At 42.5% G+C, this 27,777-nt stretch overlaps 1 protein-coding gene across 3 annotated transcripts in view; it reads left to right on the top strand.

Moving 5' to 3' along the window:
• Nucleotides 1-27,777, top strand: part of PLEKHG4B (pleckstrin homology and RhoGEF domain containing G4B) — a 177,485-nt gene that overhangs the window by 125,955 nt on the left and 23,753 nt on the right. For all 3 annotated transcript variants that reach the window (XM_084857575.1, XM_084857574.1, XM_084857572.1), the window contains exons 9-14: nucleotides 795-893; nucleotides 1,403-1,545; nucleotides 3,707-3,845; nucleotides 4,250-4,372; nucleotides 6,442-6,606; nucleotides 14,037-14,929. In XM_084857575.1, coding sequence (XP_084713701.1) covers nucleotides 795-893; nucleotides 1,403-1,545; nucleotides 3,707-3,845; nucleotides 4,250-4,372; nucleotides 6,442-6,606; nucleotides 14,037-14,929 — 1,562 coding nt within the window. The remainder of the gene's footprint in view (nucleotides 1-794; nucleotides 894-1,402; nucleotides 1,546-3,706; nucleotides 3,846-4,249; nucleotides 4,373-6,441; nucleotides 6,607-14,036; nucleotides 14,930-27,777) is intronic.

Genomic DNA, 27,777 nt, shown 5'->3' with positions numbered 1-27,777 from the left:
GATAAGGAGATTGTGGAGAAACTGAATGAATTCTTCTCATCAGTCTTCACTGCAAAAGATGTAGGACAGGTAGCTGTGCCTGAACTGAAGTTTTCAGGAAAGGAGTCTGAGGAACTGAGACAAACAGTGGTGACAAAACATGAAGTTCTCAACCTTAGTGGCAAATTGAAAGATGGCTTTAAAAGGGGATTAGACAAATTCATGGAGGTTGGTGCTCTCAGTGGCTACTAGTCCTGATGGCTATATGCTACCTCCAGTATCAGAGGCAGTATGCCTATGTACACTAGTTGCTCGGGAACATGGGTGGGAGGGTGCTTTTGCACTCATGTCCTGCTTGTGCGTTTTCTGTGGGCATCTGGTTGGCCACTGTGTGAATGGAATGCTGAACTAGATGGACTCTTGGTCTGATCCAGCATGGCTCTTGTGTTTTTTTGAGGGCAAGAGAGGTGGGGTCACACATCACTAGGCAGGACCTGAATAAAAACAACCTGTTTGTAACTTGTCTGTCATGGGGCATATGGATAAGATGATGCAAGTGAAGTGAAGTAAGAGGCAACACAAATCTGAATACTGGGGTACAATATTGCTAAACTAGTTTGAAAAAAGAGTGCACCAAGGACAGTCTTAATGAAATTTGTGGATTACTTTTATCACTGCTGTTTCTAAATAAAACACCTAACTTAGCATTTTTGAGCATTTGGATATATCCTATCACAAACATACTTCAGTGTTACTATTGAAGAACAGTTTTTTTTCTTTTACTGTTTAATTAGTTATTGTATTTCTACTTGCAGAAACTTGAGCCGTTCATTACAAACTGCAAAGAGGCTGTTGTTTTCTTGCAGTACTCTGTATGTTCACTCAACAGTACCCAAATGCCAAGTACATCACAAGTAAGTATTGACTTTGGTGTTTTAAATTGTGGTACTGGTGATAATCAACCAGGCTTGAAGTACTGCATGTTAGGAGATGTAAATAGAGAGCAACTGATAGCATAGTGGCTAAATGAATGAGCTGTGAACCAGGAGGCCTTGCTTCAAATCTTGCCTCTGCCATGACGTCACTAGTAAATTTGTGTCTTCTCTCTCTTCCTTTCTCTGTCAGCTCCCCATCCATAGTGTGGGGAATCATAATATTCAGTTACTATACAGGATTACTGAGATAATATCTATGAAGTGCTTTGAATAGCCATGATCAGATCTCCAGTAGAGGGAGGGAGAACTGCAAGAAAACAGTGAGGCCTGGGGGAGCCAGCTGGGAGCAACTCTGGGGAGTTGGAGGGGGTTGTGTGCTTGTAGTTTGAATGGATGAGGGCAGCATGCATGTGAGAAAGAGATAGGGAGAAAGGGTTTCTCTGTAGAATTACTAGCAAGGTAAAATAAGTAGCATTTATTTTGTTTAGGAGGTGAATGACTTAATGAACAAACACAAGACAATGATGAAACTTGTTCTGGAAGATGAACTGTTGGTGACCTTAAGACTTGAGGGTGGGACAATCCTTGCAAGGCTTAGGAAGGAGGAATTCTGCAATACAGAAGATTATCGGTAGGTATTTGCTTTGACAATATTGTTGTATTATTGATTGCAGATTAGTTTGTAATTTTTTGAAATTGTGATGCTAGTTGGCAAATAATAAAATCCCTGAGCATTCAAAGAGGTGAAGATTTTCTGTGTCACAGTAGGTGACCTGAAAAATAATCTCCTCCCATATACACCTGCCTGGACGCTAAGATCAGCTTCAGCAGTCCTCCCCCGGGAGCCTCTGACAAAAGAAGTGAGGTGGGTGGCTACTAGCAGGAGGGCCTTTTCTGCAGTGGCACTCCACTTGTGGAATGAGCTCCCCAGAGGTTCACCTGGTACCTATCTTGTGCTCGTGTCGGTGCCAGGTTAAGACCTTTTTATTCTCCTAGGCATTTTAGTTTTTAGTTTATTTTATCTGGTATTGTAGTTTAGATTTCTTGGTGCTACCTCTGTTTGATTATTGTAATTTTAAACTTTTATATTGTCTTTTATCATCTATATTTGATTGTTTTATATTTTATCATTTTAATCATTATGAACCACCCAGAGAGCTTTGGCTATTGGGCGGTGTCAGGGTTCCCCTTATGACCTGGACCCCCTGAGCAACTCCTTAAGGATCTCTTGCCTCCTTAAGAGTCCCACCTTCCTTCTTTTAAACTTCCCCTTCCCGATAACATGGGGCTTAGGCTGTAGATGTGGGGTAATTGACACACCAGACATTTGGGGTTTAACCGCAACAGTTTACTGGTAAATTTAAACCAAGCAATCACAACTATAGGTATTTACACAATGCAGCTGAGTGATACAAAAGGCCTTAAAGAAAATAAAAGTTGCAAAACACAAGTTCCTTTACCCTAGCTGTACTTAGACTCCTCTAGTCTGCTTCTTCCTGCTCCCTCTTCAGGATCTGGTCTCCTGACTCTGCTCTTACTGGCTCTCTCACTCTCTTTTTATACACTTCTCCCTCAAAACTGAAAGTACTGTTTCAAACCTGAAAAAATGGAACTTAACTGGGGAAATGAAACTGAAACCTAACCGGGGAGATGAAACCACTGCACTCAGGGATACCCCCTCCTAACAAAAACTCCAGGCCTCTAAGCCTGACTTTTTTTCCTTTTGCCTCTATAGGCATCAAACCTTCACAGGCAGTATAGAAATGTAATAAATAAATAAATAAATAAAATAGAAATAGGTGTTTCAAAGGACAGCTCTGACCATAATGATCACACTGAACATAAGGAATTCACAGACAGTGGATGACATTTAAAAATGTTATTTCGATGGAAGGTTAGGAAGAAATTTCAGAAGGCAATTAAATGTAATATTTTGCCAGCACTGAAGGCAAAGTCGACAAACCTTGTAGCTATGCAAATGCTTGCATGCTCACACTGGCCCAGTTAGGATAATTAAACAACCCCATGGTTAAGAAACCATGGGGTTGTTTGTTAGCATGTATGAGTGAGTGTGCTGGTTTCTGCCTACTCTCCTACTTCTGATTTTGGAAACAACCAAGGAACGCCCCATTCGTGAGTTGTTACCATCCAAACCCATGAGCTCTGGGTTGTTAAGGGGTTAAGCAACACAGAGTTAACCTAATAATCACCCATGGTTTGTTGTTGGATTAACTCTGGGTTGTTCGGCCCCTAGTTCATGGCTTTGGACATCACAATAACTTTGGAGAGCGGAAGTGGTGAGTGTATGGGAGGCAGTGCATGCACTCACTCTCACAGACCCTCAACAATTCCTGGGTTAACCAGCCCAGGAATTGGCCATGAGGTTCAAACCAGGTCACTGGAGCTTTTGATTTTCTTTTCAAAGAGCAGGCTCTCCATCCCCCAGTGATATATCCTAACGACTTTTGACACCCTACTAACTTCAAAAGCAGGCTGTCATGTAATGTAGTGGGGAAAGTCCAAAGCTCCACTCTGTACGTGGAACTAGCTACCCCAGTTCTTTGATTTGCAGCCTTTAGTTTTAACAATATGGTAATGATACAGGCAGGTCTGAGATCATTATATTTCAGTAGGCTCAGAAGTCTTACCTCTGTCCTTTTTGGTAAGCAGATCCTAAGGATTATCATTGCTATTACAAAAATCAGGAAATACCTTTTAATTTTGGGCAGCATCTGGAAAGTTTTTTTAAAGGTTTTAAAAATGGTTATTTCTCTCTCCCTGCCCCCCAACAGAGATGCTATGGAAACTATTACGAAGCTATATAATCAAGTAGATGAGGAAGTTCATAGGCTGGTTCTGCTGTCTAATAAATGCTTGCAACAACTAGAGAATCTCTTGGCAATGAGAAAATTTGAAGAAGGCTGTGATCAGGTCAGTTCTGTTTACCCATACCTATGTATTTTTCCCTGCAGGGCAAATAACAGCTGCTTTTCAGTTTTAAAAAAGAACAACATGGGAGATCAAATCACAGATTTCTGGATGTCCTTCTTGTTTGACCCTTAATCATGTGGCTGAGACCATGCTATATCTCCCAGTAACATTTAGTTGAATGAGAAATGATGTGATGTCACTGTGCTCAGTATTGCGATGAGACAGTAGGGATGGTTGCAAAGAAAGAGCTGTAATAGCATCATATGTGCAATACTTAGGAAACAAAGGGCTTGTGTTTAAAATCAGCTTGATTTTAAAAGTACAGTATTTTATGAAGTTGTTCATTTATTGCTTATCTGAATTGTAGATTTAAATCTAGATATAAAGCCTTGTATTCTTTACAGATAAAAGTCTGGTTTGAAAATGAGAGTGAGAAATATCTTGGGTCTTTGGATCAAGAAAAGCTTTCAGTTGAAAATCTGAAAGGGAAGTGGGAAGAATTCCTAGTTTTCAGTGAAAAAGCAATGGTAAGTGCTTCTTTCAGGAACCATTGTTTGCTCTCTGAAACTGTATGTGTATAGCTTAAAAAGTATCCAACAAGTGAAGAAATTAGGGCTGCAACATTCTTAGACAAATAAGTCTGATCAGCTGATTTTAAATTTCTGCATTTTTAAAACTTGCACCCAGTTAATCAGGCATGAGATCCATCCCATCCCACGTGCAAAACTTTTGAATATGCGAGCCAGCTTTACCAATGGCCATGCTGGCTGGGGATGATGGCAGTTGTGGTACAAGACATCTGGTGGGCACCAGGTTGGGGAAGGCTGGTATAGGCCATGGTGGGGCAGAATGGACACATCTCTCTGCCATTCTCTCCCAGGAAGCTGTACGTGGGCACTGGCCTGCATACAGCATGTGGTCTGAAGAGGCAAGAGGAATGAATAGGCCGTGTTTAGGGCCAGCTTATCCTACTTGTGGGGCTTTCAGTTGCTGCCACTGCCACCAGCAGTCCTGGTTTGATGGCAGTCTCCTGCCAGCTGCCTCTTTTGCAGTTGGACCACTGCCACCCTGGGGCTAGCTCAGTCTGCACAACTGTATGTGTATTGGAGCAGAAGGTTGAGCAGTAGTTGGAGAATGGACATTTGGCCTGATTGTCAGCTTTCAGGGAGGGGGTGAGAGAGAAAGAGAGAGACCCAAGCCAGGTGCTGTGGCCCTTCACAAGGCATCTTGAGACAGAGCTCACCAGTAGAGGGTGCAAGAGAGAGTACCTAGCATAGTGACAAGGGGGAGAAAGTAGAATGAAAAAGAACAAGCTGGGGTAGTACAGCAAAACAAAGCAGCACAAAACAGATGCAAGAGATGAATGCTAGTTGTGTGGTGCACATGGCTTGGGAAGGCAAGCCTGTAGGCTTCTTGGAAGAATCTGGCTTGCCACTTTTGAGATACCGTAGCAGATTTACCTTTGCTGCAAATCTCTTGTTCTGTGATAGAACATGGCCAGTAAGTAATAGAGCTTCCACCTGCAGAGGAAATATATTGCTGAATCTATTTGCATATGTAAATTTTATGCAAATATGATATGAATAATTTAGTTGGCTACAATTTCTTTATCATGTGACATCTCTAGAAGAAATATGCATTAAGGGTTCAATCCTATGCATGTTTAGACAGAAAAAGCCCCACAACTCCCAGCATTCCCCCATCAGCCATGTTGTAGGACTATATTCTGTCTAAACATGTATAGGATTGCACCTTAAAATTTTAATGGGACAATACTAACTATATATGACTATGTAGCAAGGCTATGCAAAGATTTGTATCTTTGAAGGGAAAAAAACACTTGCAAAGGGTGGGGGGAAGCAAATAAGCCTTAGAGAGGTGAGCTATGTCAGGGAACTCCTTTGGTAGCAGTTGGCAGGATGTGTTAAAATAGAAAAAAGCTTCATTGGGTCATATCCTACTTAGAGTAGATCAATTGAAATGAATGGGGTTTAAGTTAGATTCACATTGGACACAACCCATTAGGTTCAGCAAAGCCTTAATTACTAAATTAAATGGGAATTCGTTAGTTTTGACCCGCAGTCTGTTGTAAGCATGTATTATGTAAGTGCGGAGCGAACGCTGGTATATTCTTTGGGTCACTGCTCATTTCAGTGCCAGCATCTATACCATTTGGCCAAAGAATTTAAAATGCATATATCCTCTGCAAACTGCCTGTGTTTTCTTACTGCTGGGGATTTCACACAAAATGTATGGAGCCAAGGGCCAGAGAATGGTGCATCCACTGAGCTCACAATGAGCTGCTTGTGAAAAGGCCTGCAATAATGTTATAACATGCCTCATGTTGCCTGCCTTGATATAAATGAAGAGCATGGCACAACTCAGTAGCAAAATACCGGTTTTGAAGGTTTTACATTTCATGTTCTCTAAACAGAGTCTGACTACTTCCAAAAGTTAGAAATGTTTTTTGTGTATCAGCTAACAAACCGATACACAGACTCTTCCCCCCAAATCTCCTTCCCTTCTGTAATAGATAGAACTTGGTCAAGAATAATGGCAACATACTACTTGGTTTGTTTCACGTTTTATGTTACAGGAGTGTTCCCAGAAAGGGCTACAACTCATAAAGGAGAATTCTTCATTAAAATCCAAAGAAGAATTTCAAGTCTTCAGTAGGTATCTGAGAAATATCACCATTCAAACGGAGAAGAGGAGAAGTGAGCTGGAGAAGATGCTCAAGCTATACGAATTTTATGAAACAGTAAGAGAAGTTTTTCTTTTTATTTCTGAGTTATTTATTTTGAGTTACAGCACTCTGAATATTGTGTTCAGCAGCAGGTCTGAACCTTCTTCACTCTTTTACAATGAACTTGCATGCCGCATGTGTGCCTTTCCATATGCTTATGCATCTCAGGGCTAGCTTCTAGCTACAGAATCATTTGGTGACCAGTGAAAGCTTTGGGTGTCTTCATTCTTGGGGGATGGGTAGATTCTCTGTACAGCCCCCCCCCCCCCCCAGCAATGATATAATTACCCAGCCTCAACAGCTTGGCCAGGACAAATCTGGCCTCCAGGCTGAAGAACCTAATGTTGGCCAGGCCAAAAGGAATGCATGTGAGTTCACCTCTTCTCCAGCTGGTGGCCTCCTCACCAGATTGATGACACCGGAGTAGAGATGGGGGAGAAAACTGTTTGGTTTGTTCGGTTACCTAATTTCTCACTTTCAAACCAAGGCGCAAACAAAACCTATCCTTCAAAATGCACACTTCTCCAAATTTTGCATTGGGGTTCTCCAATCAAAAACTACATACAAAAATGTATATATTAGGGGAACGTGCACTCAAAAATGTATGTATTGGTGAAAATAATACATTATATTAGGAAAATTGCTAGCAAAAAATTTATATATGTGGCAAAATTGTGTACAGAAATGCATGTATTAGGAGAAATGTGCACAAAAATGCATAAAAATATCCAGGCAAACTTTTTTTATTAAGTTTTTAATTGTGATTTTAACAAAACAAATCATGAAGAGAAAACAAAAGAAACAAGAAATTACATGCATAAAATATCAGTGTTCCATTAAATACAACAATCTAAAAAAAGACAAAGAGATTATGCATAACCTTCAAGAAAAGCAGACCAAATATCCATATATTTATCCATTTGCAAATGGTGCCTGTATACCACCCATTCCAATGTTGATAGTGTTGTTAGGTCCTCAATCCATTGCATTATAGGAAGTGAACATTTGACCTTTCAGGGCTGTAATATCAGTCGTGTGGCTGTCAAAAGGGTTTGGAAAATTGTGCTGTATGTTAACTTCCAAGAAACTGGTAAATAGGAGGACATGTACACCATTCAACATTAAAGAGAGTTCCAAAGTTTATTCATATTGTTGTTGTTGTTGTTGTTCAGTCGTTCAGTCGTGTCCGACTCTTCGTGACCCCATGGACCATAGCACGCCAGGCCTTCCTGTCCTGCGCTCTCTCCCGGAGCGTGCTCAAGTTCATATTCGTTGCATCCGTGATGCTATCTAGCCATCTCATCCTCTGCCGTCCCCTTCTCCTTTTGCCTTCAGTCTTTCCCAGCATTATTCATATTGACCTCCTCCCCAAAAGAGGTGACTGTTGGGCACTGCCAAAACACATGGATAAAAGAAGCATTAGGTATATTACATCTCCAACAATTATGTGAATTAGACAAACCCTTATTAAAAAGACATTGTGGAATCCAGTAAAACCGAAACAAGATTTTTTGCCTAAGATCCATAGATACTTCAGGTACAGACATTAAAACAATGATCCATTGATTAAGCAAAATGGGGCGATCCAATTCTCTATTCCATTCCTGTGTTAAACCCTGAATATCATATTTATTTACCAGCCCAGAAGAAGTGTTCAGGATGCTAACTGAGCCAGGGCTTGCCCAGGGTACAGCCTTGGAAATAATACTCTTAGCCTGACTTACCTTACAGGGTTGTTGTGAGGATAAAATGGAGAGGAAGAGGACTACGTAAGCCACCTTGGCTTCCTCACAAGATGAAAAAATTCAAGCTATAAACGTAATAATAAATAATAAGAATAAGTTTACATTATGATCACTTGCTGAAGCACAAACATATCCCAGCCTTTGTTAACTTCCCCTCCCCCCCATTGCTAAAATATACCAGAATATAGAATGGAATCTGTCCATCTCTGAGATGGTTTTCCTGCCCTGGAGAAACTAATACCCTCCACTTCTTCTTCGTGGTCTCCGTGCATCACACATGGGGCGCTACGCCTGCATGGAGCCTCTTTTCGGGAAACTTCCATAGCTGAGGAACACTGTTTTTTGCAGGAACCCTCCCCCACTGCACATGTCCTAGTGGGTTCTTGCCAATCTCCTCATTTCCTTTTTGGCTGCCATTACAGCTGCCTCTTCGGGAACTTTGTCCGTCTTGTTAGGACTTTAGTGCTGAGGTTTTATCTTCATTCTTCGTCTATTTGTCTTTCTCAGTTTTTTCTCGGTATTCTTTATCTAAAAAACAAAAAAAACAAGTAGGTTAGAATAGTTAGTTTCTTTCGTCTTCTTGGTGTTTGGCACTGAAGGCCCCCTTCAGAAATTGTGTCCGTTGTGGCAGTAAATTGCCACTGTCTGATGGTCATTCTTTATGCCTTCTTTGTCTTGGGGAGGCTCACATCGTGGAGACTTGCCACCATTGTCAGTCTTTCTCCAAGCAAGCTCGTAAAAATCGTTCCGATAGATTGAAGGCGATTCTGTGGCAAAAAGCTCTTCAAGCGGTGAACATCCAGAAGCCTGAATTCAGGGGCCTCAGCAGCTAAGAAGATGCTGAGATTTGAATTAGCCTTTTCTCCTTGATCCTTGTTGGAGGTGGAGAGAGCAGACCCACCTACTCCTGGCCATTTGCTGGTAGTTTTGGTGGCTAAGAAAATCTCCAAAAAGGCCAAGTGTGCTAAGCTGGCGACAGAGGTGGTGCCTAAGAAAAAGAAAGAAAAGGAGGTTAAAAAGACTCCTCCAAGATCATTGGAGTCAAGGATTGCTCCTTCCCCACCTCTTTTAAACTCACCGATCCTGACATTGCCTTCAGTACCAGCTGCCACCATACCGTTGGATCCTCCATCTACCGTCTCAGAAGGGGAGATTAGAGATCTTTCCCTCGTTTGGCATCAGCTGCAACAACAACAATCATACAGACCTCATTGTTTGTTTAGACAACAGACTTCATACTACCAGAAGCAAGCTGCAGACCGTACCTCTCAATATTAGCTGCAACAGCATCAGCAAAGGAAGCAATACTCCATTGCTAGATTTCATACCAACTGTACCAAGCCTGACAACTCCTCCAAGCAGCATCTTTGATTCTGCCCTGGCTCCAGTTGGTCATCACCTCCCTGTTCTGCAGTTTCACGATTGTCTTTCCTTCTTCCTCCCTACTTGGTGTGTGATAACCTCGGATCAATGAGTGTTGGCTATTGTTTGTCACAGATACAAGATCGAATTCGACATCTTCCCTCCAGTGGGAACTGTACAAGTGACTCCGCCGTCAGTAGTGTTACATCTAGAAGTGGAGTCCCTCGTTTGGAAAGGAGCCATCCACTGTGTTTCTCCCAAGCAGAAGAACAAGAGTTTTTTCTCCTGTTACTTCACAGTTCCAAAAAGGGATCGCGGACTGTGTCCCATTTTGAATCTATGGAAATTGAACAATTTTATCACACCCAAGAAATTCAGGACTACGCTTTCAACTATTCTTCCCCTCCTTCGGAAGGGCGTTTGGTTCACAGTGGTGGATCTCAAAGATGCTTATTTCCACATAGCAGTCGAAGAGTCATTCTGGAGGTTCCTTTGGTTTGCTGTAGGTCCGGATATGTTTCAGTTCCATGTGCTACCTTTTGGCCTTGTGACAGCACCAGGGGTATTCAAGAAATGCATAGCAGTAGTTTGCGCATATCTCTGACTCAAAGGCATCGAAGTTTACCTATATTTAGAAGACTGGCTCCTGGTAGAAACTTCCAAAGAAGCCATGAATCATTCTATCGCGTTGGTTTGGAATCTTCTTGATGCTTTGGGACTTTGCCTCAACTTGGAGAAATCATGTTTGCTTCCTTCTCAAACTATAAAATTCATGGGGGCACTCTTGGATGCCACAACGGGCCCTGCTTATCTCCCTCAGGACCGTGTAGTCCAATTGATACAAATGGTGAGCACTCTGTACTGAGACAAGTATGTGCTTTCCGTCTTGACACAGCTTATACTGTGTTTCATAAGGACAAGGTTGTCCTTCAACCAGACATCTCCTTCCTACCGAAAGTGGTATCTGATTTTGATATTAACCAACCTGTGATCCTTTCAGCTTTTTTCTCGCCCCCTTCCTTGGAGTTGGAAAAATGTTTGCATAAACTCGATGTTCACAGGGCTCGGGCCTTGTACAAGGCCCGAACTGAATCTTTTTGTAAGTTGCAGAGAATATTTGTCTGCTATGAGGGACCTAATAAAGGCTTACCTGTGTTGTCTCATAGGCTAGCTGCTTGGATAATTCAGATTATAAAATTGATGTACCAGCTTGCTGGTCAAGACACTTTGCCTCAAACCCTACTGCATTCAATGAGAGCCATGTCAACATCTACAGCAATTGGTAGGGGGATGCCTTGTAAGGTTGCTACATGAACTACTCCATCTACTTTTGTGGAGCATTACAAGACAGATGTGCACGCAAGGTTGGGTTGCACATTTGGAAGAGCTGTGCTATCAGCAGTATTATGACACAACTACCCACCTCCGGTAAGTTGGCTTGTTAATCGCCCATATGTGTGATGCAGAGAGACCATGAAGAAGAAAGGCAGGTTGCTTACCTGTAACTGTAGTTCTTCAAGTAGTCATCTGTGCACCCACCCTCCCCTCTTCGGTGTCACTATCTTCTTGGTATTGATACCAAGGGTTTCCCTTGGATCTGAGACTGTGTATGCAGTCTCAAGGAGCTGAGGAGATCAGCGGGAACCCACTAGGACATGTGCAGTGGGACAGTGGGAGAGGGTTCCTGCCAAAAACAGCGTTCCTCAGCTATGGAAGTTTCCTGAATAGAGGCTCTGCACAGGCACAGAGCTCATATATGTGATGCACATATGACCACTCGAAGAACTACAGTTACAGGTAGGCAACCTGCCTTTATCCTTATGTGACTAGGTCACTTTTGCCACAGGAACAATAGAAGAACTACTTTAATGCTTGATTTCAATCAGGGTTTGCCTGTGTTTGGCACCTGAATACATAAATAGATAGATAAATAAATAAATCCTCCTCTGACCCTTTTTCTTTTGTGTGTCTCTGGATATAAGAATGCCTCTGAAAATTCTCTAAGCACTACATAAGACAACCTTGAAATTGTATGCACTGAATCATGAACTCTGATTTTTCTCATTTTATTAAGTAAAGTATTTCACACATGAGGCTCAACCTGTTTAAAGGGTCAAGGAGCCCAAAGACCACAGAAGGAGCTGTATATACTTTAGTGGCAGTTGGGGTCATAGAATCATAGAATAGTAGGGTTGGAAAGGGCCTGTAAGACCATCGGGTCCAACCCCCTGCTCAATGCAGGAATCCAAGTCAGAGCATCCCTGACAGATGGCTGTCCAGCCCTGTCTTGAATGCCTCCAGTGTGGGAGAGCCCACCATCTCCCTAGGGAATTGGTTCCACTGTCATATTGCTCTAACAGTCAGGAAGTTTTTCCTGATGGTCAGCTGGAATTCCTGTCACTTGAGCCCATTATTCCGTGTCCTGCATTCTGGGATAATCAAGAAAAGATCCTGGCCTTCCTCTCTGTGACAACCTTTCAAGTACTTGAAGAGCGCTGTCCTATCTCCCCTCAGTCTTCTCTTTTCAAGGCTAAACAGGCCCAGTTCTTTTAGTCTGTCTTCATAGGGCTTTGTTTTCGGTCCCCTGATCATCTTTGTTGCCCTCCTCTGAAACCTCTCCAGCTTGTTTGCATCCTTCTTAAAGTGTGGTGCCTAGAACTGGGCACAGTACTCCAGCTGAGGCCTAACCAGTGCTGAGTAGAGGGGAACTAGTACTCCTCGGGATTTGGAAGCTATGCTTCTATTAATGCAGCCCAAAATAGCATTTGCCTTTTTCGCAGCCACATCCCATTGTTGGCTCATATTCAGCTTGTGATCTACCACCATTCCAAGATCCTTCTCGCTTGTAGTGTTGTCGAGCCTCGTATCCCCCATCTTGTAACTGTGCATTTGGTTTCTTTTCCCTAGGTGCAGAACTTCGCATTTATCCCTATTAAATTTCATTCTGTTGTTTTCTGACCAGCGCTCCAGTCTGTCAAGATCACTTTGAATTTTGTTTCTGTCTAACAAGGTATTAACTATCCCACCCAGTTTTGTGTCATCTGCAAATTTGATCAGCATTCCCTGCACCTCCTCCTCCATTTGCCTTTTTTGCAGCCACATCACATTGTTGGCTCATTTTCAGCTTGTAAAAAGTGTCCATCTGCATAACCCATAGGTTATGGAAATTAAGCAAATATGTTTTCCTTCATTACCACTTCTTTGTGCTAAAGTTAAAAAAATAAACTCAATGTTCTACACAGGCTCCTGCTCTGGAGTTTACTCTGGCCAAGACAAGACTTAAGAGCCAAGGAATCCCAAGAGTAGCTTCATCCCTCTCAAACACAGGCCTACCAGCAGGGGCCTGTTTTCATTTAACTTTTGGGCAGTGCGTAGCAGTATTAGGCACAGAATTCTTCGTATTATTAGCTCCCAACCTGCCCAGTGGCAGCTGGCCATTTTACCAGTGGAGAGAGAAGCCACAGCACCCCTGGGCTACCCCAACATCTAGCCAAGAGAAGACGCCATTAACCTCTGGAGCGTGGCTTTTCAGCCGCTGAAGGGGAACAGTTCCAGGTGTTAAGCCGGCACTGAAAGGGTTTAATAATTTTGCTAACGGTAGATGGAAGGAGCTGCTTCAAACTACAGATGGCTAATTTGGACTGCTGGGCGCCGTGAAGCTGGGGCCAGCCATCAGGCTTACTCTACAGCCTTAAGCTGGTTTCCTTTCTCCAGGCAGCTAGGGGAAGCTAGAGCTCTCTAACATAAATTTCAGTACACTCACCAAACTACAATTCCCTTGATTCTTTAGGGGATGCCATGACAGTTGAACTGATATAAAGTTTTGGAATGTTGTTCTGCCCTAACTCCCATTTTACTCCTATTCACAGGGCATGTAAAATGTAGACATTTCTTACCTTTTTGGTCCTATGCACACAGTAATGACCTTCTGTTCCCTCACTACCAGTGGAAGTCCTTTTTTAATGGTTTTTTTTTTTAACATTTGAAGTAAAATTTGACAATCTTCATTTTATTATTTATTTATTTGTGGTATGTACCACTGAATATAATAAAATCTCAGCAGTTCACAATATTAAAAACCAGTATTAAAAACACAACATTAAAACACAGCATTAAAAACACAACATTAAAACACAGCATTAAAACACAGCATTAAAAGCACTACCGACTACAGTAAAAAAAAGCAAGGAGCAGTAAAATGGAGTGGCGTAATTAATTTACAGCCCAGGGAAAGCCTGGGTAAGCCACTGCATATGCCCTCAGATAAATAATAAATATTAGTAATTAAATATATGGTATATTTAATTGGTCTCTCTCTCTCTCTCTCTCATCATTCAGGCTCACAAGTGGATGGTTCATTGTAATGAGTATCTTGAGCAACTTTCAGTGGAGGCCAAATATTCTCAATCTGCAGTTCAGTCTTTGCAAAGGTACCACCAAGAAGCTACAAAAGTTTCTGCAGAAAACTTCCAGAAAGCCAATGAGGTTATAATTGCTCTGGGTAACAAACAGGTTGAACAGAAACAATGGAATATTTTATGGCTCAAATGTCAGCAGATCAGGCACCACTTAGAAGAGGAGCTTTCAAAAGTGGTGAAAGGTTCCAGCAAAGAAGGAACCAGCAGTACTCCCAAGGAGATTGAATGGAGGGGTAGCCATTACCCAGGCAGCAAATCTGGAACACGATACAGCCATTCTTTTAGCCTTTGTTCTAGCACTGATGATGATAGCATTTGGGGTAGTAATACATTTCAGCATGGCAGTCCGCCTGTTGGTGTATCTTCTTGTTTAATTCAGGAAGATACTACTCAAAGCATAGATAAGTGTTCTCCCATTAAACCTTCAGCATCACAAATGCTTACTCCACTGTTGGGTAGGTTTCAAAGGACTACCCGTGTTTCAGAGGATTTGGACAACATTTCTACTTGCTATTCAGAGCCAATCCAAGCACCCACCACCCGCCACAGGAAACACCCGCTCAAGAAGATTATGAAGAAGACGCAAAGTTTTGAGTTGACCCGACATGAGAGCAATCACTGTGAATTGCGTCACCATGGATACAGTGGAGTTTACATAAGAGGACTGGAGGTAGCTAGTAATGTTGCTGCAGAGAAGAGAAACACACAGCGTTCAAATACTAAAAGTCCTTTGGTTTGTAGAAATCGCAGTTTATCGTCTCCATCAAGAATCCACCACACAGAGGATGAAGAAGAGAAGAAAAGAGGGGGAAGGTGAGAAATGACAACAATGGAATCCATTTTGTTGAACAAACAAACCAATGAAAAGTGCTATAAAGATTTAAGCATACTCTCAGTTGGGTTGTTAGCTAATTTAGTCAATTAACTGTCTTGCTTTTAATAACGCAAACTGATTCAAAATAAATATTATACAATTACAGTACAGGTCATGTTTTGAGGGTCTTTAATGGAGGTAACATTCATTCTTTAACAAAAGGGGACAAAGGGCTTATTGTCTGTGACACTGAACTCTGTACTGAGTGACATATTAAAGGAAAAGCATCATCATCTTAATATACTACCAAGTCTGGTTCCATAGAGACCCTGGGGCAGCTAGCAACAATCAAAAAGCATATTTTGAATTTGAGCTTGAGGTGTTCAGTACACAGTTATTTTGTTCTCAGAGTCAATAAAGTAAAAGAAAACCTATCACTGTTGAATTCAAAAGACTGCTGTTAGGTAGTTCTAGGTCCACAATTCAGTGCTGCTGACAGGAAGAGAGAAAAGCAGCATCAATTTATCTCTTATAAGCCCAGGTGTGTTTGCCCATGGAGATGCTGTGAATGCCAAGGGCTTAACCACTCACTTCAAAAGGGCAGTGTTCTTTCCACTGAAGTGAATGGGGATGACTACATGTGCAGGTGTGCCATACATACATGGGGTTCTGAGTTTGTGGCATATGAACAATGTGTTCTTCCAATGAATCACATTGAACCCCGAGAGCAGTTTAAAATTCATTAGTAGCCTGTGGTGGTGGTAATAGTTATAAATATTTAAAGATGTAAAGGTTTGAAGCACAGACTTTTATGACTTGTGAACGCTGTTGATTGATCACATCAGCTGATGTTACACCACATTAAACCTACCAGCCAACCCTTTTAGGGAAGGATTGAATACGCACTGGCTTATAGATATCAATGCTTGAGGGTCACAAGAACAAAAAGGGAAGGGGGAATTGACAGAGGTGGCCTTCTGCTACTGGCAGGCAGGACAATGCCTGCCTGCCAGAGGCTCCCTGTCCCCAGAGAAACACCTCCCCCAGCCCCAGCAATAGCAAAGTTACTTATCTGTCCTTACTAGGCAGTAGTGAGTATCTTCCTCCATTCTAGGTCTGTGTTGGCAGTGGCTCCTTTTGGCTGATAGCTGCTACATGCATGCTCTTTCCTCCTCAATGCATTGCAAGGAAAGCAGGGTGTCCAGGAGGACCACTCTGCCTAATTCTCATATTTGGTCCTGATCAGTTCCCCAGAGCCAATCAGGACCCAACTATTTATTTGTGAGGAGGGTAGCCCTTCAGGAAGCCCACAGCCAATCAGCATTGGCCTGTTTGTTGGATTTCTTTCTTCCCATCCTCCTTTGGCTCTCTGACTTGGAGAGGTCTACAGCAGCCATGGAGGACTTCAGACAAAACGGAAGCAGCAGCCAGCAGGTATCTTGTCTAATTTCATAACTTGCTTTGCTTTGTGAGTTATGCTGGGGTGTGTGTGTGTGTGTGTGTATGAACTGAAGTGGAGGGGTAGGAACTCCTTGCTACTTTTTGTTTCATTTTAAAAGCTTTAAACCTGGCATCCTGAGGGCCTAGAAGTGATTGTGCTGTGTGTGATGTTGCATGAGCCCCCAAACCCTTGCTGTTTTTTTCCTATTTTATTATTATCCACTATGTTGCCCTCCCCACCCCAGCTCTCTGCACTCATGATCTTAAAGTTACTTGCTTCCATTTGCCTTTTCTGTGCAATGGGCTACTGCTGGAGCGGACAAGTCCGGATTCAAAGGAGTGCTTTTGTGTTGCTGTTTGGATTCCCCCCCCCCCCCGCAACTTTGCACTCATTATCTTGAAGTTACTTGCCTTTGTTTGTGTTTTCTGTACAAGGTGCTGCTGTTGGAGCAGACATATGTGGGTTCAAAGGAGTGCTTTTGTGTTGTTGTATGGGTTGGACCACCCCTGTCCAGCTCTCTGCTTTACACTCATAATCTTGAAGTAATTTGCCTCCTGAAGTGACTCTGCCTTAGTTCTGCCTATTATGAACCCTGGCTCTGCCTACACATGGCTCCCCCTACAGTGAGGTGCCCTACACTTCACTCCACCAGCCCCAGTGGGCACCAGCGCACTGGTTATTAGCATTAACATTTTGAATTCAAAACACACATTTGGGTGGGAGGGGAACACTAATGATGCCATAACATCCTTAAAATGGAAAATTGGACTACCCTACTAAGATTAAGCCCAGGTGTTCTCATATGTGACATTATGGCCCAATATCTGACTTTTTGTCCTGGCCTTTAATATTTTTTTTCACCTTATTTCAAGTATTTATAAACCACTTTTCTGCCATAAAAGCATCCAGAGGCTCCTCACTCCACTAATATACATTTCCTGAGCTGGAGCTTTATGCAGTTCACACACATGGATGTTAAGCTAGATTAGCAACCTTGACCAAAAAAAACCTCTTCTAAAGCTGGATCAGGCTGTGGAGAGAACCTCCCCATCCCACCAACCCTTGCATACGAAGTATAAAGCTATATACACAACAAGAATCATTAGTTTAATTCCTCTCTCCCCTCCACCCAAAAAAGTTTAGACAGAAGACAAAAAGAGAGTAAGATTGGAAGCTCTCTGGTGCACCTTCGTTTGACATTGCTCCCTTGCATGTAAGACAGGCCATAAGCTACTGCTGGGCCTCTTTGCTTTACATGACAGGACACATGCAGTTCAAGAATGCTCTACACACCACTTCACCATTGGTTTCACCAGACACCACATGCTTTTGTCACTTGGGGGGAGGGGGCCTTTATGTTCTGTAATGTCACCCATGCCAAGAATTCTGACCCCAGAGGCTTTCCCAACTTCAGTGTGAAGTATTCTCTGCACATGCTCTTACTGTTAGGGGGTGGAATGTACCAGATTTAGGTTGGGCAGTATATTGCTGGACCCACATACACATTACAATTTCAGGGGATCCCTTTCTAACTTGTAGTCCTGGAAAAGCTGACACTATAAAGTAAGGGTAGGCAACCTGGTACCCTCCAGTTTTGGATTACTAACAACATAAGAAAAGCCATGCTGGATCAGAGCAAAGGTCCATTTAGTCTAGCATTCTGTTCAAACAGACCAGGCAGCTGCCTGTGGAAAACCTACAAGTAGGGCATGAGTGCAGTAGCACCCGCCCCCATGTTTCTTCAGCAACTGATAACTACAACTCTCATAATCCCTGACCCTTGCTTGCTGGGACTCATGGGAATTGTAGTCCAAAACATCTGGAGGGCCTCAGGTTGCATAGTCCTGCTAAACCTAGAGAGCAACCTCACATCCTCACTCAAGAGCCTCTTTTTAATGTCTCCCTCCAAGAATGGAGGATAAAGGTAAGCCCTAACTTGATGCCAAATCTCTCACTCACTGAGCTGCTAGAGTCTCTCCCCTCTCCTGGATGCCCCATGCCAGAAGGGGTTGACAATTCATTGAACGAAAGGACCTTATTGATTCAGAAAGCAGGCAGATGCTTGCCAGTGTAGCCACAGTGACCTCCAAAAAGACAGCAAGATCACTCTCTGCTGATAAAGACCTGCCACAAATGCGAAGAGTTGCCTCCAGACCAATGTCATACTTCTCTGCAAAGGTTTACCACCAAGTAGCCTAATTGGGGGCTGCTCTTGAAGATGAAGAACAGCAACAACAGTTACAGGTAAGCAAACTTTAAAAATAAACCTTATAAGGAGCATTGGTGATTGGACCAAAGACCTACCTAGTCCAGCATTGTGTTTCAGCCGTGGCCAACCACAAGGAGGACATGAACGCAATAGCACTCTCATATTGGTATTCCCCACCAACTGATACTGGGAGACATACTGCCTCTGATACTGAAAGTAATATATATAGCCATCAGGACTAGCAGCCGTTGATAGCCTTATCCTCCATGAATTTGTCTAATCCCCTTTTAAAAACAGTCCAAGTTGATGGCTAACACTACAATGAATTCCATAATTTAACTGTGTGCTATATGAAGAAGTACTTTTATCTGTCCTGAATCTCCCACCAATCAGCTTCATTGAATGACCCCATGGATATAATCCATGCATTATGAAAGAGGGAGAAAAACGTTTGTTGACTTTCTCCATACCATGCATAATTTTATACACCTCTATCATGTCCCCACCTTACTCGGCTTTTTTCTAACTAAAACATCCCAAATGTTGTAACCTTTCCTTGTAGGGAAATTGCTCCAGATCCTTGATCATTTTGTTGCTCTCTACTGCACCTTTTTGCAACTTTACCATATCCTTTTTGAGGTGCGGTGACCAGAACTGTACACCATATTCCAACTGTGGTCCCACTATAGATCTTTATAAAGATGTAATGATGCTGGCAGTTTTGTTTTCAATTCCTTTCCTAATGATTCTCAACATGGAATTAACCATTTCACAGCACCCGCACATTGGGTCAATATTTTCATTGAGCTATCCACCATGATTGCAAGAATTCTTCCTTGGTCAGTCACCACCAGCTCAGACCTCATCAACATTAATGCAAAGTTGGGATTTTTTGCTCTAATGTGCATCACTTTACAATTGCTTATACTTAGCTGCATTCGTCATTTTAATGCCCATTCCTCAGGTTTAGAGAGGTTCTTTTGGAGTTCTTCACTGACCCTTTTTGTTTTAACCACCCTGAATAATTTGGTGTCATCAGCAAACTTGGCTACCTTGTTGCACACCCTTAACTCTAGGAGCTTTTCTACATGAGGCTTTTAACCCGCCACTTTACCAAGGCTTCTGCTTCCAGATACTTTGTGGGATTAAGCTCAGCTCCTTTACACTTTTTTCTCCTAGGGTTTTTCTTTCTCTGCCTTTCTATATGTTCTGTTACACAACCACTAGGTGGTGCTGTGGTACAGTGGAATTGCGTAAATACGTCAGGGTTTCATGTTGTCATTCAAAGAAATACCAGACTTTCCTTGATAGAAAAAACAACAACATGCTAGAATGGTTGCAAACCAAGGGAGAGGCCCTGGAGGATAACAACATCACATAAAGCACCTGCAAACTTCTGTGAGTGAGGAATCACGAGAGCACAATAAATGCCTCATGTAGAAAGGCTCTAGGTCATTTGTGAACAAGCTAAAAAGCCCTGGTTCCACTACAGGTCGTTGGGAGACCCCATTCTTCATATCCCTCCATTGCAAGAACTCAATTTATTCCTGTTCTCTGCTTTCTGTTCTTTAACCAGTTACCGATCCATAAGAGGATCCTTATCCCATGATGTTTGCTCAGCAAACTTTGGTGAGGGACTGTGTCAAAAGCTTTTTGAAAGTTCAAGTGAACAGTGTCTAATGGATCACCCCTATCCACCTGCTTGTTGACACTCTCAAAGAACTCTAAAAGGTTAGTGAGACAGGATTTACCTTTGCAGAAGCCATGTTGATTCTCCTTCAGCAAGACTTGTCCTTCTATATGTCTGATAATTTAATCTTTAATAATGCTTTCCACCAGTTTACCCAGAACAGACATTAAGCTAACCAGTCTGTAATTACCTGGATTCCCCCCCCCCCCGCCCCAGATTCATTTTGTAAAATTGGTGTTATATTTGCCACCCTCTATCCCTCTGGTACAGAGGCTGATCTTAGGGACATGTTACTTATTTTTGTTAGAAGATCAGCAATTTCACATTTGAGTTCTTTAAGAACTCTAAGGATGGATATCATCTGGACCCAGTGATCTGTGTGTTTTCAGTTTGTCAGTAGGGTCTAGAACATCATCTCTTGTAATCACTACTTGCCTCAGTTTCTCAGATTCCTTTCCTGAAAATATCAGTCTGGGCACCCATTGGATGGCGCTTGTAACATCACTGAGACATGTCATAAATGCCTTCCATGCCTGCCTAAGCCATTGTGAATGCCTGATCATATCAAACTACATTTTCCTGTTTCTTTGCAGAAGCTCAGCTATGCATTCAACCTTTCACACTTCATCATGCACCTCCAGCAATAGGAAAAAAAAGTTATCCACCTGTAGTAGGGCAAAATTCTCACTCTTCCATTACAAGGAGACAGGGATATTGCTCTGTGGGATGGTGCAAGGGTCTGCAGGCATATTTAGAAATCTGAGATAGTGTCATGAGCACCACCACAAAATGGCTGTTGCAGGGACCTATCTAGACACAAAAGACATGTAACTTCTTCAAGAAATTGAGTAGAAGGCAGAGGTTCAGTTTAACCCCTAAATAGTAAACCACATATTTGACCCCACATAGCATATAAAAACACCCATTTTTTATAATGAATACTGAAAAGGCAAATTGTTGAGGCTCAGAGGCGAGTCACTTGCCCAAGAAATTGAGTAGAAGGCAGAGATTGTGTCTGAGCCCCAAATGCCAAACCACATATTTTCTCCTAGAAAGGACAACAAAATACCAATTTCACCGAAGGGAAAATGGCAATGCTGACAGAAACACCTTCCCCACCAACAAATAAACATAGAGAAGTAAAACTGCCCCTCACCCCAAAAAACACACTACACACACAGGCAAAAGTTCCCCCAGCCCCAAAGCACTCACTAGCAAACCAACAAATTAAAAAAACACACAGGCACAACACACAGGGAAAACTATCCCCCCAAACACAAACACCGTAAAACTACCCCTACCTTGCAAATACACACACAGGCAGAACTAGTCCCCAAAACATACATGCTCCCCCAAACTACCCTGAAAACACACATATCAGAACTATCCTATCTCCCACCCCCAAATACACACACACACACAAGCAACCCCCCCAAAGTAAAATACACCCCAGTCACTGCTCCCTCCTTCCCCCAAGTTTACCAGGCAGCAGCAGAGGTTCTCTCTCTCTCTCTCTCTCAAACATTTTAGCTAGCTGGTTGAGTTATTAATCTTGGATAAGTGGGCCCTGCAACAAATCGTTGCAGTGTAGAGTGCTTCTGTATAGTGCTCCAGCAAGCCCGGCATTCCCTTTTCTAGGACAACAGATTCCCCTACCACCACCAATCCAGCTTTTCTCCCGTCCACAGCCTGCATAACATTCCATGCCTCCTGAGCATCCTCATTCTTCATTGGGCTGTGTTTGAAGGATTCCCCCACTCCCCACTAATGCTGTGCATTTCAATCAGAAGTAATTCACACTTTGTTCAATAGGGCTTACTTTCAAGTGAGTGTGGATAGGACTGCAGCCTTACAGTACAATGGATATTACCATGATTTTACCTCATTCAAGAAGTGGTGTGCCTAACTGGATGACTGGGGTAGCTGTAAGGCGTTGTGAAGGCCACACACCATTTCTCTCAGCACAGAGCCAAGTGAGCTGCTCCACACCTTTCTCTCCCCATCCTTCTTGTTGCTGCTGCTGTTGTTGTTGAAAACATCTTTTCGAAGGCTGTTTTGCTGGGCCAAACTGCTTATTCAAGGAGTTAGATGCTTAACTGGAGGATTGGGTTGACGGGGTGGGTGGTGGATGGAGGTTACATTCATTTTCTGCCAACACAGAACCAAATGTGACAGCACCCAACGCTTCTGAACCAAGGTAAGATACTATTCTTCAGTTTAGTTAGATCCTATATAATTTTTAATGAATTGTTCAGTGTTCTTACCATACTAGTGTAAAGCCTGTGTCACCATGTGTGGTAGAAGTCTGAGAATGATTGGATGAAAATATGTTTGGCCATTTCCCTAGCAACTGGAACAACTTTCAGGGGGGTATTTCCTTCTTTCCCTCTCTCTTCCTCTCTCAACTTGCCAGTTATGTCCTGTATCAGCTTCCCTTGAATGAGCACCCCAATAATACGACCTCATCCCACTACATTAAAACAAGCTTCCTGCTGCCATAGCAAATGCGGTCTTCCAACCCACCTCCCTCCCTCTCATTTATCCACACAATTAGCTTCCCTCCTTCCAATAAGAACCCCCCTCCCATTACATGAAAGTGTAGACAGACCTACCCCTCCTCTGTACAGGGAAACCGGGTGTTCTAAGCACCCACCCAAGAAGCCCTGGACCTGGAAAAAAAAAGGTGAGACTGGGGGTTGGGGGGAGAAAAGAAATAATGCTGCTTTTTTCGCACCTGTCCTGAGCTGAGCCATCCAATATGGAGCTAGTCTTCAGTCCCACCCACTCCTGTTTCATTGCCCCATCCACTACCCTCCTCTCTCTCACACGCACATACACAAACCCCATCTGCATGTAGGCCATCATGGAAAGAGCACCAGCAGCCCCTCCCTCCTCACTCTCTGATTGGTCTCATTTGAAACTACAATCTGGGGGGAGCATGGCTGTTGCCCCTAACAACCACCTCAAGGCCTAGCACTGCCCTGTGAAGCCCGCCTGTGAAGTGAAATGAATAAAAACAAACCCAAACAGAAACAGAAAAAAGGAAAGCAGGAGGATGCAGGTAATGGAGAACGAAAACATGTGATGTCAGTTCAGGCGCTGTTTGGCCTGGAGCAAATAAACTGGCACTGAACCATAGAGCAACAGGAGACTGTTTTGCTATTAAAGCTTGAGCTTTTTCAGAGTTTCAAATTTTTCTGCACATCTACACTGCTCCAGCTTCAGTTTTTTTTAAAAAAATAAGCAAAATTGCTCTGGTAGGTCTCTAGTAATAAGCATTACACTTCCATATTCTTATATAGATTTGCAAGGGAGGAAGATGGAGAGCGAGTTGGTGCCACCTACTATGACTCCCTTGGCTCTGCCTACTATTAGAAGCCTGTCCTCTTCCTCATCAGCCCCAATGGGCACACGCTACCACTGACAGACTTTAATATAGTGATAGATTTGATCTGATTCTGAAATTATTTATTTAACTAAAAAGAAGGTACTTTCCAAATCAGATGTTGACCTGGATTTTAAAAAAAGTTTGCAGAATTTATCATTTTTAGATAGGCATTAAATATGTAAAATGAGTATTGTAAATTGCAACCCCTCCACACTCAATATTTAACATAAATAGTTATCACTGTATTTTCACTTATGGAAATAAGAAGTATAAGGAGACAGATGCTTTTATATCACCTGTTCCTCTTCATTGAGAAATCATTTCATTCATTTTATTTCATTTATTATATTTCCATAGCCGAAGCTCTCTGGGCAGTTCACAAATCTGCATATTTCATAGAACTTGGTGGCTTCATGATCAATACTGGCCTCATCCAGCCATCTAATACATGAGATAAGTCTCTCTTGTAACGATCCAAGTGAAATCTGCAATTTCTGGAATAGAAATATTATTACTTTAACATAAAGTAATAATAAAAATGATTAAAATCAATCACACATTTTATGATTTTTATAAGTCAATCCGAAACATGTTAGCTAGTCTGTCAGAAGAAGAAAACACATATCTAATGGCACCATCACTTAATAAAGGTCACAGTGAAAATATTGTTTTGCATTCAATAATAATTTTTCACTTTTATTGGACCAAAAACCATTTCTTGCACAATTCATAACAACAGTAACTTGTATTTAATACCATACAACCCATGTCTGGTGTGTGACTTCAGTAAACATCCCTATGCCATTTAAATAAATCCTAATGCACCAAGTTTGGTTTAAAAACAAAACAAAAAACATTTACTCTGGCATGGATGCAAGTTGCCCACCATCAGAATTCGTAATCTGCCTGATCTAACAGGAGAAAAATGAATCATATTGTATCACTAATGATCCTACAGAAATGTAGGACCATTTCCTACCTTTGCTGACATACTACTATAGCAAATCACATATCAAATTTCTGTCCCATGGCCATGCGAAGATCACATGCACTTCTAGACTTGTTCTGTCTCAACAAGATATTTTCCGCTCCCAGTCTAAATTGTTTTTTAATCTGCCTTCTCTCTGAAGGTAATCCCATTCTGTGGGTATTCTATGCATATTTTTTTCTGTTTTAGCAGGAACTTTCTAACTTAGCATTTTAATGGAATTCCTATGGAAAATTGGGAAGTAATTGAGAGCCATCCCTAGCAGTCTCATTGTTACAGTTCTAGTTACCACTAGGCAGAGACCATTCATGGTCTTGACTCTTCTGAAAGACCCTTCCCCTTTTCTTCCAGATATTCAAATGTCACAAATCCTATTCAGGTATTCCTTTGATTGCATGAGGGTTCAAAGTTCAATATACCTTATCAGGGCTCCTGATTGCACGGAGAGTTCTACTCATGTTCAAGCGAATACAAGAAGAACTCCTGATCAGACCTTGCCAGTTCAGAACAAACTCTATGTGCATACTTTGAGCCCCCACACATACAAGTGAATGCCTGAGTAGGCTACATTTGAGATTTTTTTTTACCATACATGTATTTACAGAATTCAAAATCATATCATTTAGGTCTGGCTCCAAATGTCCTCAAGCCCAAAATTCAAAGATGATGCAGCTAGAGTTTTAACTTTAAATTCTTCTCAGAACCTCCTCATTTCTCTTTCCCCTAAAGCTATGACAAAATCATGTCTGGGAGCAAGAAACTGGGAAAAGTGGCTGAGGGAGGGGAGGAGAGTCTAGCACTGAACACTCCTCCCCACTGCCACATTTTTTCTTCAGATAATGCTCTCCTTGCAATCTGAGTTTAACTAAAAATGTAAGATTCAAGTTAATATACCTTGAATTTTTAAAAAGTTTTCTGTATTAATTTCTGTTACATCCCGTTTATCTAATGTTCTGTAAATCAGCTGTATTCAATGGAATTTCCCTATTGTGACAAATTTATTATAGGGCTTGGTTCTTGATCTGGTACTCTAGATGCATGAGATTACATGCTCCCTCTTTCTTAAAAATGACCTTAAATATTCCTACTATTTTTTAATTCATTTGTTGTGCCTGTTGTAGAAACTGGGGAAATGTTTAAAAGAAACTAAAAGGGCTGCTGTCATTAGCTGCTGAAACTGAGAGACAGACCTCTAAGATTGGATGTAGCAAATCCTGCAGTTCTCCTGAGTGGTATTGTGCAGATATGGCACTCTGGTCAAGTGTGTGGGATAGGTGATATTGCATAAAGGTGCCACATAGCATGTGTTTAGGTGAAGAAGAGATAGGGCAAGTGGCACCTTAATCTTAAATGGTTGTCAGCCACCCACTTTGACGCAATCCAAATGTGTGCCAGAGCTCAGGTGTGCTCAGGTGTAGGGCTGCCTGATTGGCTGGCTTTTTCCCAGACCCTAGACATGCCATCTGTTGCCCATTTGCACCATTAGAGGAATATAGTAAGTAATCTGCATGCATAACAAAAGCAAAAACAGATTATGAAGGATATTCCAGACTAACACTGCAGTCTGATCAGGGGTGCAGTGGTGGTGGGGTCTCACCGGGACGAAAACCTGGGACTTTGTTTGGAGCCAGGTCTCAGCTGGGTCCCTCCCACTCCCAGCCTACCGCTGTGGGGCAGGTAGCTGGAAGAGCCTGAGATGTTGTTGTGAGTGGGCACCGCTGCTGCTGGTGATGGCAGCTGGGGCAGCTCCTTGCGGCCATGAGCACCAGGTTAGCTGAAGGCTACGAGGCAAGGGAACCATGTTGCTGTGGGAAGGAGAAAGGGAGTTGGGGGCTTGTGTGGTATGTTTCCCTCTTTCGTCTTGGCTCTCTGCAAGGAGAGTGTCCCCGACTTTGTACACTCTCCTTCCTCCGTTCCCTTCCTTCCCCTCCTCTTGATCCTGCCTTTCTCTCCCCCCCCCCCCCTGGAAATAGAGAGCTGGGAAGAAAAACAAAAGCTCCAGCCAGGAGGAGGAAGAAAAGGCAGGGAGAAAGAGGAGGAGGAGGAGGGTGGATCTAAGAAAGCCCCTGCAGCCTTTCTGTGTTCTTCCTTCTGCTTTTCCCTCTGTGCTTAGTGGGAGGGAAACTAGGGAAGGTGGAGTCTGTCTGTGTTGTGCCACTGCACAGTACATGGTTTTGAGGAGGTTACATTAAAAAAAGGCAGGTGCAGGCCCCTAGAAGTTAATGAGGTATAAACACTCACGGATTCTTGACAGGCCTCTTTGATTTCTTTATAATAACAAAACAGCCTGTTTGGCTGTTGCATCTGAAAGAGGCAGTGGGTCAGTTTATGTCTCTTTCTTGAGTGTGTGTATGTGTGTGTGCGTATGAGGTCCCTGCTTTCTTTGTCCTTTATCATGCCCGTCTGCACAAAACGTTCCCTTGAGATCTCCGATTTTCTTGAAAAGATCTCTAGTCTAGATCCAACATAAAGGGTTGAATCCAGACTTCGTCTTTCTTAGAGTAGACTCACTGAAATCAATGGGAAAAGTTAGTCACAACTTACTACTATCTTAAGGTCTTCTGATTTCAGTGAGTCTACTCTAAGCATGACTAAGTCTCGATCTAACTAAGACACCGTAAGAGATGACTGAACTATGGATTCTGGACTCATAACCCCCCCCCCTCCGACCCTATCAAGTCAGTGGTCTCCGAGGCCACAGAATGTAAGAAACTGAAACAGTGATCAACAATCCAGACTGCTGCTCTAGGGAGAATATAACAAGATGTATTTATGGCACTGTGGGTGATCAATTGGAACTTCTGGAAGCTATTATTGCCTTCTTCATGCTGAATCTCAAAAAAACATGCCCTCATCCTGCATTCATCGCTCAACAGAACTCCAAAATGACAGAAAGCTCATTTTTATTGTATAATCTTACAAAGTTGTATAATCTTAGAAGGGGGCGTGGCTGTGAGGGGGCGTGCCAGTGACTATCATGAAGGGACCCTGCACTTCTGAATTTGCCACTACGCTACTGAGTCCGATACATGTTTACGTTGGGCCAACTGTGTTCAATAGGGCTGTGTTCTATGGTGCATAGGCTGCAGTCTTAGACTTCTTACAATATAAAGTTGTCTTCATTTTTTAGT

This window comes from Heloderma suspectum, chromosome 5 (genome assembly GCF_057233095.1).
Source record: "Heloderma suspectum isolate Gila_16-S chromosome 5, 16-S_ref, whole genome shotgun sequence".
Taxonomy (NCBI): domain Eukaryota; kingdom Metazoa; phylum Chordata; class Lepidosauria; order Squamata; family Helodermatidae; genus Heloderma; species Heloderma suspectum.
The sequence above is the reverse complement of the archived record's forward strand: the minus strand, read 5'-3'. Positions and strand labels throughout refer to the sequence as shown.